The following is a 15,145-nucleotide window of genomic DNA, read 5'->3' on the forward strand; positions in this document are numbered from 1 at the left end:
TGTTACTTGGGTTAAACAAATCTATAGCTTTATACCTTTTCCTTTTTCAAGTGTTTGAGAATAGGTAGTGCTATGACACGTCTGCCAGTGTGTGTGTGTTCAATTCCTTGGCTGATATGGACCCCTGTTGCTGTAAATGTATCTCTGTGTTAGCTCCCCGGCAGCCCCAGGGATATGTCCCATAATATTTAGGGTGGCATTTTCATACTTGCTGAGAAGCAGCACGCCCTGAGGCCCCCTTGGGGTTCGAATAGAACAGAGCTGCCTGATCTCCTCAGACATTTCCGGGGAAAAAAAGAGCTTTGGTTTCTTGTAGCACTCCATTACTAAAAGGCAGTTGCTAGAGGAGGACGTAAGAGTGAGAAGAAAAAGCATTGGCTTCACTCGTGCTGCTCAGCACGGTAATTATCTGTGATCACAGCTTTAAATAACTCTCTGGTCCTCCTCACTGGAGGATGACTGCTGACAAACGCAGCTCACTGCTGGGCTCTGCCGCTGTTTTACTCTTTGCTTTAGGTTTGATGAGTCTCAGTAGGAGGAGGTTCAGATCCCCTCTGGGTTTATAGACTACAGGACTTCAGTCCCTGATCAGACTAAAAAGACTGCTAAAAAGGCGTTTTTCATCGCTGTTGTGAAGTCCTGAGCGATCAGAGTGCCGGAGTCTGGCAGTGCTGGGCTGTTCCCAGCCTGCTGGAGGGGTCTGTGCAGCTGAAACCAGATGTGGCCGTGCTCCTTAACCCACAGTGCCTGGCCAGCACACACTTGGGAGGGTGACGAAGATGTGGAAACTGCAATACTTCAGGCAAAAATGAGTCACAAGAAAGCAGCCTGTTTTATTCAATTCCAAAAATGTTCTCAACCACTCAATATTAATTTATAACCACCATTTTGCAGTGGTCTGCTTTGTTTCTGAGCTTGGGGATGAGGTTGCTGACTGTTCCAATAGTGTATTTTGTTTGGGACATAGGCAGGCCTTGTTTGCCTGTGGGTTTGTCTGAACACAAACCAGTGCTGTTTTGCAATATAAAGCCTGGCATTATCAGATTAATGCAAATATTACTTTTAATTATGTACAGAGTGCTGACTGTTTAGGTATAGCTATTTACTGTTTAGGTATAGCCTCCTGTATGTTCTTGACAGCATTTCAAGTGTTCATCTTTTTCAGGGGTCATTTTTATCTTTCTTTATATAAACAGATCTTTCTGTTCCATGCAAATTAAAATCTGCTAATTTTTCCATAGCCATATGCTTTGATCCCAAGAAAATAACTCTTAATCAACAGCTTTGGTATCTAAAATTAGTATTGTCCTACTTGCTACTCTTTTCTCAGTTCCATAAGTCTCACTTTCACCATATAAATATATCATTAGCATAACTGAACTGATAATGTTTTGAAAGACATATCTGAGAAATCTTGTTTTGTAGAGTTAGTCCTTCAGCTGTTCTAAATGGGACAAAGACCTGTGCCCTTAGAGCATACTTATAAAGTACTTGCAAGTGACCTTGTTTCTAAGAAATATTCCCAGTATATACTTAATTTTAAAGATTTATTACTTTAAAAGCCATGTGCTTAGCACTCCAAGTTACACACTATCACTCAGAGGTGAAATAGTTAAATGATAGTCAAATAAGATTTTAACACTGATCTTGTAAGGGAAAAAATTGCACATGTGAAAACTCCTTAGATCCAAATGTGGAAACAGTGATGTGGAATAGGAAAGAATATAGACTTGGAGACAGATTGACATCCTGTACCCTTGAGCACTCATATTACAACTGTAGGCCTCTTGAGAACATGGGATTCCTGAAGGAGGTGAATTATCCCACTTCTGGTATGGTTCCTTGCTTGGAAGTGCCCCTCTCTCACACTGACTCCCTGGGGAATCACAGGGCTCCTACCTCAGGGTGTCCCACAAACAGTGTGTGGTTCAGTGCAGTGAATCTCCTCTCCTGGTGTGAGATCCAGCCCGTGCTGAGGCCATGTGTTCCAGCTGGGCTTGAGGATCTCTTTCTAAGTATCTCTGATTCCAAGGGGTGGGCGGAGGACATGGGTGGTGGAAACACTGCCGCTTTCACAGAGCAGTGGCAATGCAGCTGAAGGCTCTGACAGCCCTTTCTTCCTTCCATCACTCCATGTCCCTGAGTACACACTGATGCCTTGCTTTCATTGCCAAACCCCTTCTGAAGTGTCCTCTGTAATCTCTTTGGGACAGAGGTGTTATCCTTGTAACTGTAGGGCACTTCTGCTCACTGAGGGTGCTGTGACGGCACACTCATTGTACGTGGCTTAGCGCTCCAGAGTCCTGATTATGGCACTGGCCCTTGGGAGCTACCATGTGACAAACTGCATACAAACAAGCAGAGCTGTTCCCAGCTAGCCATGGAAGATGGGCAATTTCTCATTAGGGTTGTGATGCCAAACCAAAGCTAAGCAGCACAGCTTAAGAGTATTAAGGATTGCCAAGAAGAATTTCTCGGGAATATTCTGCAGAGCAAAACTGATTTGCAAAGTGTATTTGGCAAATAGTTAGGGATAACCACACCCTTGAGAAAATGAGGCTGTCTGTACACAATAATATGACCAGCAAAAGAGGAATGATTTATCAGATATGTTATTCACTCTGAATTGTTCACTGATCTCTAGCCAAGGGGCAGATACCACAGAGGTTTATTTCTCAGTATATCAGTGCTGTGACTGGCACCCAGTACTGAGGGATCATACAGTCTGTGGAGGACAAGTGGGAGATAATTAAACACATAAATTCTAGTCTCCAGAGACCATGAAACTAATGCTGTTGGCTTGCAGGGCTTTTTCATTAGCTGACTGATGAAACTCGGGGAGCTGACAAAAGCTGAAACTAAACCTACTTGGGAACCTGTGCCCAGCTGCTCAAGATGTAGTTTGTGGTAAACACACCTGATCTCTTTCAGGGGTAATTTCCCCATCAGATTCTCTGCACCTGAGGAATCTCTGCTGAAGTTGTAGAGCAGAGGTGTTTAACCTGTGATTTCCCAGACTAAAGTGTCTGTGGATGGTAATGAGGAAAATGAAGGCTCTTGTCAGTTTGAAGTCACTAAAAAGATATCTGCATCTCAGCAGAGACAATTGAAGTGGTACAGATTAGAAAAGGCTGAAAATCACCCTCTGCAGCGTTTACTAACAGAATCTTCAACTTTGTTCTTGTCCTTTCAAGTATTTTCTTATTGCTTAGAAGCAAGAAACAAAGTGCCTTTGAACCCAAGCTGTCATCTGTAAAAGGGATAGGATAGTCTTACTTCCCAGGAGGGCTGACTGAAATGCTCTGAAGATTGCTTATACCTCAAGAGTGTGGGGATAGAGAATCAAAATCTAAACCAGACAGCTAATACAGATACTCTGTCTCCTTGATGGTAAAAAAAATTCTAGCCCAGAACTAAGCCCTGCATTTTACTTATCTAATGGAATCATGGTAGACCAACCCGTCTCCTAGAGTGACCTGGAAATGCAGAAGTTTGTGTGTGGAGTATATGGAATGGGGAGAGATTTGTAATTAAGAGTCCTCACTCTTTTTACTTCCAAATGACTTGAAGATTGAAATAAAAAAATAAAAATGCTGTGACCAGATCTATTGATTATCATTCCCTAGAAGGGAAGATGGCCCCGGGACCCCATTCTGCCTCACTTGTATGCTATTGATTGCATTTGGATATAAAGCTGTTTTTAAATTTCAATCCCTTTTTTAAGGAAATGGCTTTTTAGACCTGGGAATTATATGTTGTCCCCAGCAGTCTTAGGAAACAAAAAGATATCCCACTTGTGCTGGCTCTCACTAAAGTCTGAAATTAATTTTTAAACAAATGGCTGAAAAAAATCACGCATTTTTTTGAGAGGTAGCCTGCACAGAACATGTGTCTGCTTTTAGGTTTTTTTGGTAACAAAGAGAATATTGTCAGGTGTGATCATGTTGTGGCAGAATGCCTTGCGTGTGCCATAGGTTTCCTGTGGATTGTTTTGTAAGGGAGCGGAAGTGCTTAGGATATAGATGAGTGCAGTATGTACTCAGAATGCTGCATTCCTTAGTTGAAGGGGATGCTTGTAACAAGGATATGGATGTGTTTATTCCAGAAAACCCTATTCATACTCTAGCTCATTAACTAGAACAAACAATTGCTGACTGTCATAAACATTGACTGCCAGTAACACAGGAGAGGACTGTGTTGGAAGATGGCCAAGGTGATAGGATTAATGTTTTGAGTTTCTAAAACATTATGCTGGAAATAGCTACACCTTTTATTTGAAACCTTGAGAGCTTCTGCACCTACTCGAGCAGTTTAACTGGGTTGTGCATAGGTGCAGCTGCTATCATGGAGGCTTTCAGGAAGGCTGGTAAGGCTGGTTGGATTCAAAGTTCACAGTAGCTCCTCCTGGAATATTCAATTTTGGAAAGACAAGGGTCGGTGCTCTGTGCCTCTGTGGTCTGTGCCAGCTCCTGACCTCTGCTCCGATCTAAAGCAGACAGTCAGAGCTCCCAGCTCTGTGCCTCCTCAGAGCTCTCTTTATAGTATCTAGGGAAGCTGAAAAGTTACTAAATTATCCCAGATACAATTTCCAGAACCAAAATTGCTTCCACACTCATACATTTGTCTAAAATTTGATACAGTTCAGTGGGCTTTTTAAAAATCTTTTTTTTTTTTCCACATTCAATCCCAGAACCAAGTGAAAAGGGTTGTGAAAAGTTTGAAGTATTTCAATAATTGGAAAATAGTCTCCCTAATGGTGAGTGGTTTGAATTTTCCTGGAGCATTTTTGTACTTTTATTTTTGTAAGAACTGGGTACTGGAAACTAGTCAAGTAGTACGTGAATATAAGAATCCAAGACATATTGAAACCATTTAAAAGCCTGTGTCCTATAAATGTAGGGTTTAAAAGAATGTGTAAAATGGGAGTGGTTGTAAGAAACGTTTTAAGAGATTTAAATTAAAAAAAGAAGAGAAACAAAAAACCGAACCCCAGTATGACTGGCAGAGAGAAAACAGTATGTTAGGAAACATTGCAAAATAATAGGATAATCCTAAGAAAAAGACACTGGACTTGGAAAATAACTTTAAAAGCTCTCAGTAGTGTATTACAAATATTAAATAAATAAATCTTGGAGTGTCTCAGAAGAGTTATTAGATGTAGTTAGTTAGTTAGTTAGATTAGTTATTAGGCTCCTGCAGTGGCTGTACTTAGGGAAGAACTGCTCAGAGAAATTTGGCCCTGCGAGTGCCACGTGGGTCGCATGACGGATGACTTCTGCCTGTGTCTGTGTCAGGGTCTGCCATGGAAACCCAGACATGTCCACGCAATGGCTCCCAGAGCTATGATGCAGAGCAGTTTGCTAATTCATTTATCTGCTCTTTCAGCAAGATGGCTCCAAGACCACAGCTGAAACTAAGCTGCCTCTGCATCTCTTCGGCCCAGCCCAACACAAATGGAACAGATTTTAAAAGCAAAACCCATCTTGCTGTTGCTTTGGATCTCATTAGTTCATGTTGGGGTATTCAGCCTGTGGGCAAGCTGGGGGTACAGCATATGTGTTCCCCAGCATCCTTCCAGCTGCCTTTTCTCCAGGATTTTGGGAAGAGGTGATAGGCTGCTGTTCTCTGACTTCCCTCCTTGCTAATGGTTTTGTGCCTGAATGAGAGAGCGGGAGAGGAGTGATGCTGACAAGTGTGTGCTGTGTCAGGTGTTCACCTTTTCCTCTTCCAAAGGTGCAGATATCCCATGCATGTAACTGAGCCTCAGACAAACCAGTGCAAGCCCTGGTTGTGCTGTGGGTGTGCAGTGAGTCTGGCAGAGCAGCTGGGAAAGGGCTGAGGCATCATCCCTCTGTGGCACTGAAACACATGTGCCTACCCGGACACTGCCAAGCTGTGTTTTGGGGATCATGGAGGGTGATTCAGAGAAGGTAGGAAGACTAGTGTTGTGGGAGAGTTTCAGCTACAGGTTTCTGCACCTAATCTGTCTTACATTTTCCTGTTCCTAAAATGTGGTTTTTATAACCTGTGGATATATTGCAGGAGCTGTCCTGGGTCAGTTCTGTTCAGCGCCCTGAAATATGCTTCTTTGTTACCTCTACCAAGAAACTGTTACTGCATCTGGACAAATAAAACTTGGTTTTGCTCAGCATCTCATTATCTGTGCCAGAATTTCTTATGCGTAGTTATTGCCCTCATTTAGTGACATGTATAGAGATGCAAAGTGATTTCTAGAGTGTAAATGCGCTTTCCACAGTATGAATTAATACACTGATTCAAATGGCATTAAATGAAAAGCAGTTTTGAACAGCTGGATGCATTTGAAAATAACTGTGATGAAAACAATTTTGTACAAATTGCTCAGAGGATTGCACCAGTGACTAAGGGAAGACTTTCCCTGGAACAGTGGGTCCCAGAGACTGAGCCTGGCACAGGAGCTGTTGCACCACCGTACAGGTGGCCCTAATGGCCTGCTGCTATTACAGGTTGATGTGTGGATGATAGCTTTGCACAGCTCTACAGCTTAGGTCTGTTCCAGGAGCTGCTATGTCTCCTTTGCCCTTTTTGTACAGATCAGGGTCCAGAAGTATTGCTCAATTTCATGTCCAGCAGTATTGCTCAGTCATTTAGTTCCAATTATGCAACAGAAATGGGGTGAATGCTGTTGATTGGTTAACTTTTATCCTCTAATCGTTAATCCCAACTTTAGAAGACTTAGGAAAGGAGTTACAGATCTTGCCCTATCTCAAATATTCAGCAGTTGTTCTTCCTCCCAAGCAGACAGTAAGTCAGAAATCATACTTTTACTTTGCAGGTATCAGTCATGCTGTTAGTGACTGGGAAGGGTTCCAGAACAAAAGCTGGCACTGTCGCTGATTGCTTCAGCCAGCATCTGGCTGCCCTGTGTGGAGAGAGGGCAGGAGGTCTCAAAAGGTGGCCCAAATCCATGTCAGGTATTGGAGGTTGTAAATACTATGAAATCCACCTGGGCATTGAGTCCATGCTAAATTTAATAATCTTTGTGGTCCTAGATACAGGAACTGCTTTGTCAAAATCAGTCAGTGATGTTTTATGTCTTCAGTTGGAGTAGAAAAGTGTTTCTCTTCCTTTGCAAGCTGGTGATCTTAATATTGAAATAACTTTTTTTGTGGTTTCCTGTGTTGACTCCTTACATGGATTGACTGTATGTGGGATGGGGGGAGCTGTGTAATTGTGAGGTTTTTTTGTAATAGTCTTACCCATGTTAGATTGCCCTCAACTTTTTGTAAAAATTAGAACTAGAATAACATTATGTTCTGTATTGGCTACTCCATGGCTGGAGTAGTGAAGCCAATTTTAAATATGATATGGATGTTGCCAGGAATAGAAACCTCTCCTAGGAAATGAATGCCACTTCTCATCAGTGTCTATCCAGCAAATGCACTGTGAGTTTTTGTTTCACAATACCATAACTTGGGTTCACCACAGCTCATACATGAGCATTCAGAAACTGTTTGCCTAGAAATGTATGTATGTAACAAGGGGAGTTTTAGGGGACGGTCTCTCTACAACTGCGAGATATAATGAGAAATGTTAATGCGAAAATGAGTTATTTTTCAGCTGCAATGAAACATGTACTCTTTTCAGAGAATTGGATTATTGTAGTTCATAATGTCAGTTCTGAACCAGTCATAGTTGGAGAAGGACACAGCTATCTTAGCAATCCACTGAGAATAACATTCCTCCATTAGCTGGCTTCATCTTTAGGACTCTCGTGATGTAAGTCAGTGATTTTAGCTTTAATTATATAGCCTGTCATATTTTTTATATTTGAGAGAGGGAGTAGCAACCCTGTGCCACACCACCCTTGTTAAATCCAGTACATCCTGGTTTACTTTTTAAATCTTTTCAAGGTGAGGTCACTCTTTTTAAAGTTGCTCTCAAGTTCTGAGAGCTACAGCCTTAGATTCTGTCCTGTCTGACAGGTCTCACTTAGGGAGAGGTCTCATTGCTCTTTCATGCAGATGCAGCTCTGCTGCTCTGCACATGGATGTCTGACCCCATCATCTGTCCCCATGGGTAGTGCAGTAGCTGCTCTGCAGTGCAGTTCTTTCATTCTGGTCTGGGATCTGTTGAGTAGAAAGCCTGCTGATGGCTGGCAAGCGACAATTCAGACTGTTGTGAATGGGGACATCTTGTCTAATCTGGTCTAATGTGGAAGAAAATACACTGGGAGCTGCAGGGAAGGACCTCTAATATTGCATGAATCCTTTTACCTCATGGAAAGGAACGTTGGCAGGATGGTGAGGTGCTTTCTGCTTGTGAGCAGAAGGATGGCTCTCCCTTGAAAAGATTGAGCTGCTGAGAGCTCTGGTGGTTGCAAAACAGCATTGGTCCAGCTTCACCAGGAGCCGTGCTCTGCCTCTGGCACTGAGCGCTTTCTTCCACATGAATCGTTCTGTGGGACTGTGGGGCTGCTGTGGAACTGAATTTTGCACAATGAACTTGGGTTCAGTAATTAATTCTCAAACTTTGTGCCGAAAAAATATTTCAGTGATGAATAACAAAGAGGAAGAATGTTTTATTTTCCACGAGACACTGGCTGCTTGGCTGGCAGTAGTTGTAGGATGTGACCCAAACCCATTGAATGTCAGTGGCTCTTGTTCTGTTCACTTCAGTGGAGCTGACCTACAGGGCGCTTTGTTATGGCTCATCCTTATTAGTCAAGTTTAGTCCAGCAGTCCTAGTGGTGAGCCTAGGATGGCTCTGCTCTATTGTACAGGAACAAAGGAGGCTGTCTGGGCAGTGGAAAGCTTGTGCTCTAAACAGATCTCAAAAGAGCAACCAACCATCATACCTTCTTGCTGATTGGGAATGGGCAACAAGAGAGAGGGAGAGGAAAATTAAAAACTTGGAGCCTGTTAGGGAATAAAAGAGATGGCAAAAGAAGACATCCACCAGTGTTGATATTCCCCTATGAAGGCTTGTTTGTGGTTTGTCTCAGAAGTTGCTGGCCAATTCCTGTTGTCTGTGTATCCCAGGCTCACTGCATGTGCATTCAGATAATTTCTTCTGCTGAGACCATGCAGAGGTTAACTGAGGGCCTAAGCATCTGATCCAGCTCTCAGCAGCTTTAACACCTCTACAAAAGCAGTTTATAAACCTCTAAGTTAAGCATGTGCCAAAATACTTCATTATCTGGTGTCAGCACATGAGCCCAGAAGGGCATTGGGAGTGTTTTATATTGACATGGCTCTGGGAAGAAACAGGAAGTGTTTGTGTTTGGTGTAGCTAATCTGGAATACACCACAAATACCAAATTAACCTAATTTAAAAGCTTTGAATTGAATGTTTACTGTAATGGAGCCTCCCACAGTTCTCCACCTTCTTTTTGTTTCCTGGTATATTTTCATTTGGGAAAGCTGCTGTGCATGTGTTCTCTGTGCCCAACTGAACAGCGATGTATTATTGTTCAAAAGGAAAGCCACAATATCATTAGCTTTTCTCCCTTGCTCCTTTATATTGCTTTTCATTTCTGTTTAGGTCTTACCCAAAATCTGCTTACCTCTGTTTCCTATCTTTTCAGCTTCTTCCAATGCGATGACTCAGCAGCTACAGGATGAATTTGACAGTAGCGTGGAGAATGCAGAAGCTTGGATGAAGGCCATCCAAGAGAGACTGAGGATCAATGACAACACCAAAGGACCTCGATCTGCCCTAGAAGCCAGACTGAGAGAGACTGAGGTAAGGGAACAGCGATGGAATTCAGAGGTGGCTCTCACTGCTGCCATTGTTACAGCAGTTATTGCTGTAAACTCAAGAGTTTTCCATTAGGAAATAGTCAGCTGCCCCTGCTTGTTGGAGGATTGGGCCTGTGTGGAGGGGTTCACATCAGTATTCTTTCTAATTTTTCCATCTGTAAAATGTTTACAGATGTAGAAAAAGAGGATGGGAATTTGATATCACAGGCTTCCAAGCTGTTCAGATTGATTTGGAACACTAGCAGCAGGTTTGGCAGGTTAAAATGTTTACACTCTCTTCAAGCCTGGAACAATTTGGTTGCTGCTTGCAATTACCATAGCAATTTGCAGACGAGCAGCACACAGTATAAGAGAATCAGATCACGTTAGCATTCCATTTCCTCCAGGACTCTGGCACTGATAGAGAAAGATTGCAGTGTCCTGGTAATGAGCTGTTCTAGAGTAATAGCTTTTTCCTTTTCCATAAACCCTGATGATAGGAGGGTTTACAGATCCCCTTTATGATCTGTTTAATGAAAAGGTAAAAGTTCTCATTTTTTCCTGGTTTTATTTAATCTGTTGTATAACTCTTCTCACAGAGATACTGTTGTAGATTGTCACTGCTCTCTTACAGTGATTTCACATTCATTAACTTCAGTTTCATTAGATGTTATCTAGGTCTTGTAATCTCAGAGAAGGAAACACTCCTGTTTATCCCATTTGTACCATTCATGATTGGAGGGAGTGGTGATATTTCTATGACTAATATTGAAAAACTATTTCTATACTTTTACTACCTTTAATTCCAAGTAATCTGTTCCTTAATTTAAATGGCAAAAATCTTTCCCATTGTTATTTACCCCAAAGTCTCTCCTTTTGTGTGTCTACTTGTATTTGGCCTGCCTCTTCTGAAGTTTTAACAAAAAAAGTTGCAGGCTTATATGGATGATGAGGTAGTTTACAGTGATGTCTTCAGCCTTTTTCCTTAACTGGGGTTTGTTGGAGGATGGATTTTGCCTCTGGCATAATACAGAGGCTGTTCATGGAGTGATGGATGGTTGCTAGACATGCATGTCAGTCATAAAAACCTGAAGCATTCTATTTTGGTCTATAGTTTTATTTTTCTGACCTTAAATTATTTTCACTCTTTTGTTTTGTCTGGGAAACTTTGATATGTGCAGTCTCAAAAAACACACAAGAAACACAGGAACTCGAGTAGAAGAGTGGTAGTTTGGCAAAGGGGGAACATTCATGGCAGAGATAACAAGTTTTAAGGTCTGGAGATTTGTGGTGATGTGATATGGCCTGAACTGAAGCCCATTTACTTCTGTGGGCTTTAGAGGAGGTCTGTAACAGGCAAAACTCATGTTAAGAGATTCTTTCAACTCAGACTTTGGAAATTCATCATTCTAAAGATTAACAAGTGTCTTTCTTCCTGTGTGTACCTTAACCGCCTCCTGCTCCTTCATCCTGCCTCCTTTTGGGCCTGGCTTCTGTCTCCAGCTCGGATGTCCTCATGATGTGCTCACTGCTTCACCTATTGGCTGTTTTCAAATCCAGTGATCAAGTTTCAGTTCCTTTTTTGCACCTGGCTTGCCAGTTTTTTTCATGCTTCCTTCCTGTGGTTTATTTTCTGTTAATTTGTTAATGAAAATGTCAGCCAATGCTAAAAATCATGTAAAAAACAGATTTGAAAAAGAAAAATGACTGTACAGCAACTCCTTTCTCTCCAGCTGTTGTTTGCTTCTAATTGCTGGAAAAATATCAGGCTCAGAATACAGCTTTACTCTTACATGTTTCCTGTTGGATGATAGCTATGGCTTGTATTTTCTTGCCTTTGCCCTGCTTCCCTGGATTCTATTAGTCCCACCTTTCTTAGGAAATAATTTTCCAAACACCTGTTTGTACATCACATGCAGGTGTGCTGCCTGCATGCCAAAAGAACAGGCTTTCCCCAGAATGTGAGACTGGAAATCCAAAGGCCTTTTATTTGTCTCACCTTTGCAATAACTGACATGATTCTTTTTTAACAAATGCCATAGGCCTAATTCTACTGAAAGTAATCGCTGATTTTGAACATCTTGGTGTTTTCATTGTAGAAGCCTTTTTCTTCAAGCTTGAAAGCCTGCAGTTTGCCAGGAGTTTATGGAAGAGCAGTAAGAAAAGCTAATTTGATAGTATCAGAAGTTTGGATAAAGTAATGTTGAAAGCTGACATCTGAATTGGGGCATAATTAATCTGTTATATTGTACAGAACTTTTGCTGATTTTTCCATCTCTGGATACTTAAAATTAGATGACTCAACTATCAGTTCCTGGCATTCCTATTTGTGTAAGATACATATATTCACCAATTCATAACTTAGCAGTTTAGGGTTGAAGCAAAATTTGGTAGCAGACAGAAAATTCCACTCGTTAATTTCTCTTGGCTTCTTTTCTAAGCCAACTTTTATTTGCGCTAGGAAGCCTTTTTAATATGCTTCATGATTTCTTACAGTAGAGCTTAAAATTGAGAGGTTGCAGTGTACCCTGTGGAGACTGCCTCTTTGTGCTTTGGCAGGTGGGGGAGAACAGCTGGCCTGTGGCAATACAGTGCTGTAACCTTATAACAGCAATGGAAACACAGCCACAGGCATTTCATAGAGGATGGTCTGGTTTTTTTGTAGCTAACTTTAATGTTTTTCAACTGCTGTATGGCTTGCAATTAAATTCAGTCCTTTAGGATGTTTAAAAGTAAACATGTCTGAAAAAACATCATATTTTCCTTTCAGGAGAAACTCTGCAGCAGGGAGTTAGATGGGAAGGGTTAATTGTCTGTGTTGTATAGAAACATTTCCATCCCATGGTAGTGTCAGGTTAATGACTGGACTCGATGATCGTGAGGGTCTTTTCCAACCTAAGTGATTCTGAGTTCATGATTTCTGGGTAAAAACAAAGTTTACATTTTGTCAGTTATGCTTGTTTTCTTTCCATGCTTTCAGTACCATTTGTTTTTCTCATAGAAAATACGTGCACTGGAACCAGAAGGCAGCTTGAAAATGGAGTTGGTTCTTGTGAAGGCAGATGCTGCTCTTCGCAGCATCGGTGAGGATAAGAAGCATGAGGTACTCTCTAAACTAAAAGACATTAAAGCCTTGTGGGAAGAGACAGCCATATACATTACTCATTGTCACAGGTAAGACAAACACACTCTTGGTTGTGTTGAGGCAGCTGTTTCCTCCAGTGCTTTCATAAAGTGCTTCCTGCTTCTCTCTGCTGCCTGGATTGTAGATAGCAATTCCCTGCTAATCCCAGTCCCATGAGCGTTTTGGGGACTGTGTGGGGAGAGAGGATCAGTGAGACCTCAGTGCTCTGCCTTCACAACCTGGCCCACCCACCTCATAGTCTGGAATGATGAATTTGGTCAGGCACGGGGATCTTATACAGAGTATTTCCTCCCCAAAGCAGAGAGGACTTGGGAAGTGAATCCAGACTCTGTCAAGTCAGAGCAGCTTAAAATTGCTGCGAACCTTGTGCACTGTTTTGAAGGCTTTTTGAGATTGTTGGTCTCCACTGCTCCCATCATCATTTCATCTAACTCTTCTCTCTTGCTCTCCCCAACAGCCGCATTGAGTGGGTCTGGCTGCACTGGAGTGAGTACCTGAAAGCCCAAGATGAGTTTTACACATGGATTCACAATATGAGGGTGACCTTGGAGCCTGACATTGAGTTGCAGCTTGGCTTAAAGGAGAAGCAGTGGCAGCTGGGCCATGCTCAGGTTTTGCAGAATGATGTCCTAAATCAGTCAGTCCTGCTGGAAAGGCTGCTGGATGAAGCTGCTTCATTGTTCAGCAGGATAGGTGACCCCAGCGTTGATGAGGATGCTCAGAAGAAAATGAGTGTGGAATATGAAGGAATCAGACAAGAAGCTCAGGTACACTCATAAAGAGTGGGAGGTGTTCAAATTCTTCTGATCTATGGTATTGTTTGCTACTTGCCCCTTGAGTGATGGGGCTTACCTGGTTGAAGTGCAAAAGGAAGCAGAGCTGAGGACACCTGTTCTTTCAGTCACTGGACTGTTTGAAACAATTGTCAAGTCCCAAGATGAGCTGTTAATTGGGATGCTCTTACACAATGCTTTATAGTGTGTTGTTATAAAGTAACTGCAGGCTGCTTGCTGTGACCTAAGGAATATTGCTTTAGGTCATCTCTATATAAAGTTTGAATTGTTCCTCATCTTTCAGCACATTAGCGGTTCATGTATAACCAGATGCAGAGTACCCATTCCAGGAGCCAGGGAATATTACATGAATACAGCCTTGCTGGAGGAAGTAGCATTAGTTGAGACCCAGAGCTGCACTCCCTGCCTGCAGAACTGGGAAACACAGAGGTGGGAGTCAGCTCTGGCCCAACACTTTGCTCAGTGACCAGTTCCACTATCTGAAAGATTTTCATGCACACAGATACTAATTCTTGCCCAATACTAATCTTCTATCTTGAACAGTTGCTAGATTAGGCTGGTGTAAGGCATCCTGCTTCATCTTTCAGTACCAGTGATTTCCTTTCACCCTATTTCTGAGTAAAGATTTCAGAAAATGCTTGTACTTTTCACTTCTAAAACTCATGTAAAGACAGGATTAGACAATGCAGTATGGCTGAGGGGCAGACATTTGCATGTGGGCAGAAGAATTCAATTTCTTACTGACCAAATCAATAGAAATACTCAAAGGGATATTTTAAAAATATATATATAGACACATCTATACCAAACTTACAGAAATTAAAACCTAGTTTTTGCTCATAGTGACTTCCAGGAATTTTATAGGCTGGAATTATGTGGTGCAAATAGACATCATTTTCATTACTTTGATTCTGCTGTCTGCCTCTGTTACAATGCTGCCTTCTATTAATTCCCACACCGGTCCAGAACTGGAGCCTGACAGTGATGGATGCTTTCCCTCTCTGGTGCCATTGTACAAAGCTAACTTCAGATCACACTGGAAGAACTACAACATTAGGATGCTTGTGCCATTGTCCTGCTTGCTCCATAGATACCTTTTCTCTTTTGAAGTAAAATACCCTGAGCCCCAAAAGTGACAAAAAACCTCCTTAACTGACATCTTTTGTGAGCATGTAGTTCAGATACTTTCCTAGCCATAAATATACAACTACTGCTAATGTCTCTCCAAAATCTAGAGTATATTTGGAAATTCCGTAGCTGCAGCTGCCACAGAGAAGCCACCAGCACACTTGAGCCTCAACACTGATTATTTATTTTTAAAGGTAGATATCTTGATTACAAGGCATCTGGATATACAAATAAGAAGGTTCCTGGGAATTCAGGGGTTTATCTAGACTGGCATTTAAAATTATCATTTGCTCCGTCCTCACCAAAATTGTCTTTGGTTTTGAAGTGAGAGACAGTCATTAGTTATTTTAATAAAGCTG

At 41.9% G+C, this 15,145-nt stretch overlaps 1 protein-coding gene across 5 annotated transcripts in view; it reads left to right on the plus strand.

The window, feature by feature from the left end:
* The window catches only part of SYNE3 (spectrin repeat containing nuclear envelope family member 3), a 65,435-nt gene that overhangs the window by 12,031 nt on the left and 38,259 nt on the right, over window positions 1–15,145 (plus strand). For all 5 annotated transcript variants that reach the window (XM_039552025.1, XM_019282248.3, XM_039552026.1 and 2 more), the window contains exons 2-4: window positions 9,566–9,723; window positions 12,721–12,893; window positions 13,322–13,631. In XM_039552025.1, coding sequence (XP_039407959.1) covers window positions 9,580–9,723; window positions 12,721–12,893; window positions 13,322–13,631 — 627 coding nt within the window. In that variant the 5' untranslated portion in view covers window positions 9,566–9,579. The remainder of the gene's footprint in view (window positions 1–9,565; window positions 9,724–12,720; window positions 12,894–13,321; window positions 13,632–15,145) is intronic.

Source organism: Corvus cornix, chromosome 5, assembly GCF_000738735.6.
Source record: "Corvus cornix cornix isolate S_Up_H32 chromosome 5, ASM73873v5, whole genome shotgun sequence".
Lineage (NCBI taxonomy): Eukaryota > Metazoa > Chordata > Aves > Passeriformes > Corvidae > Corvus > Corvus cornix.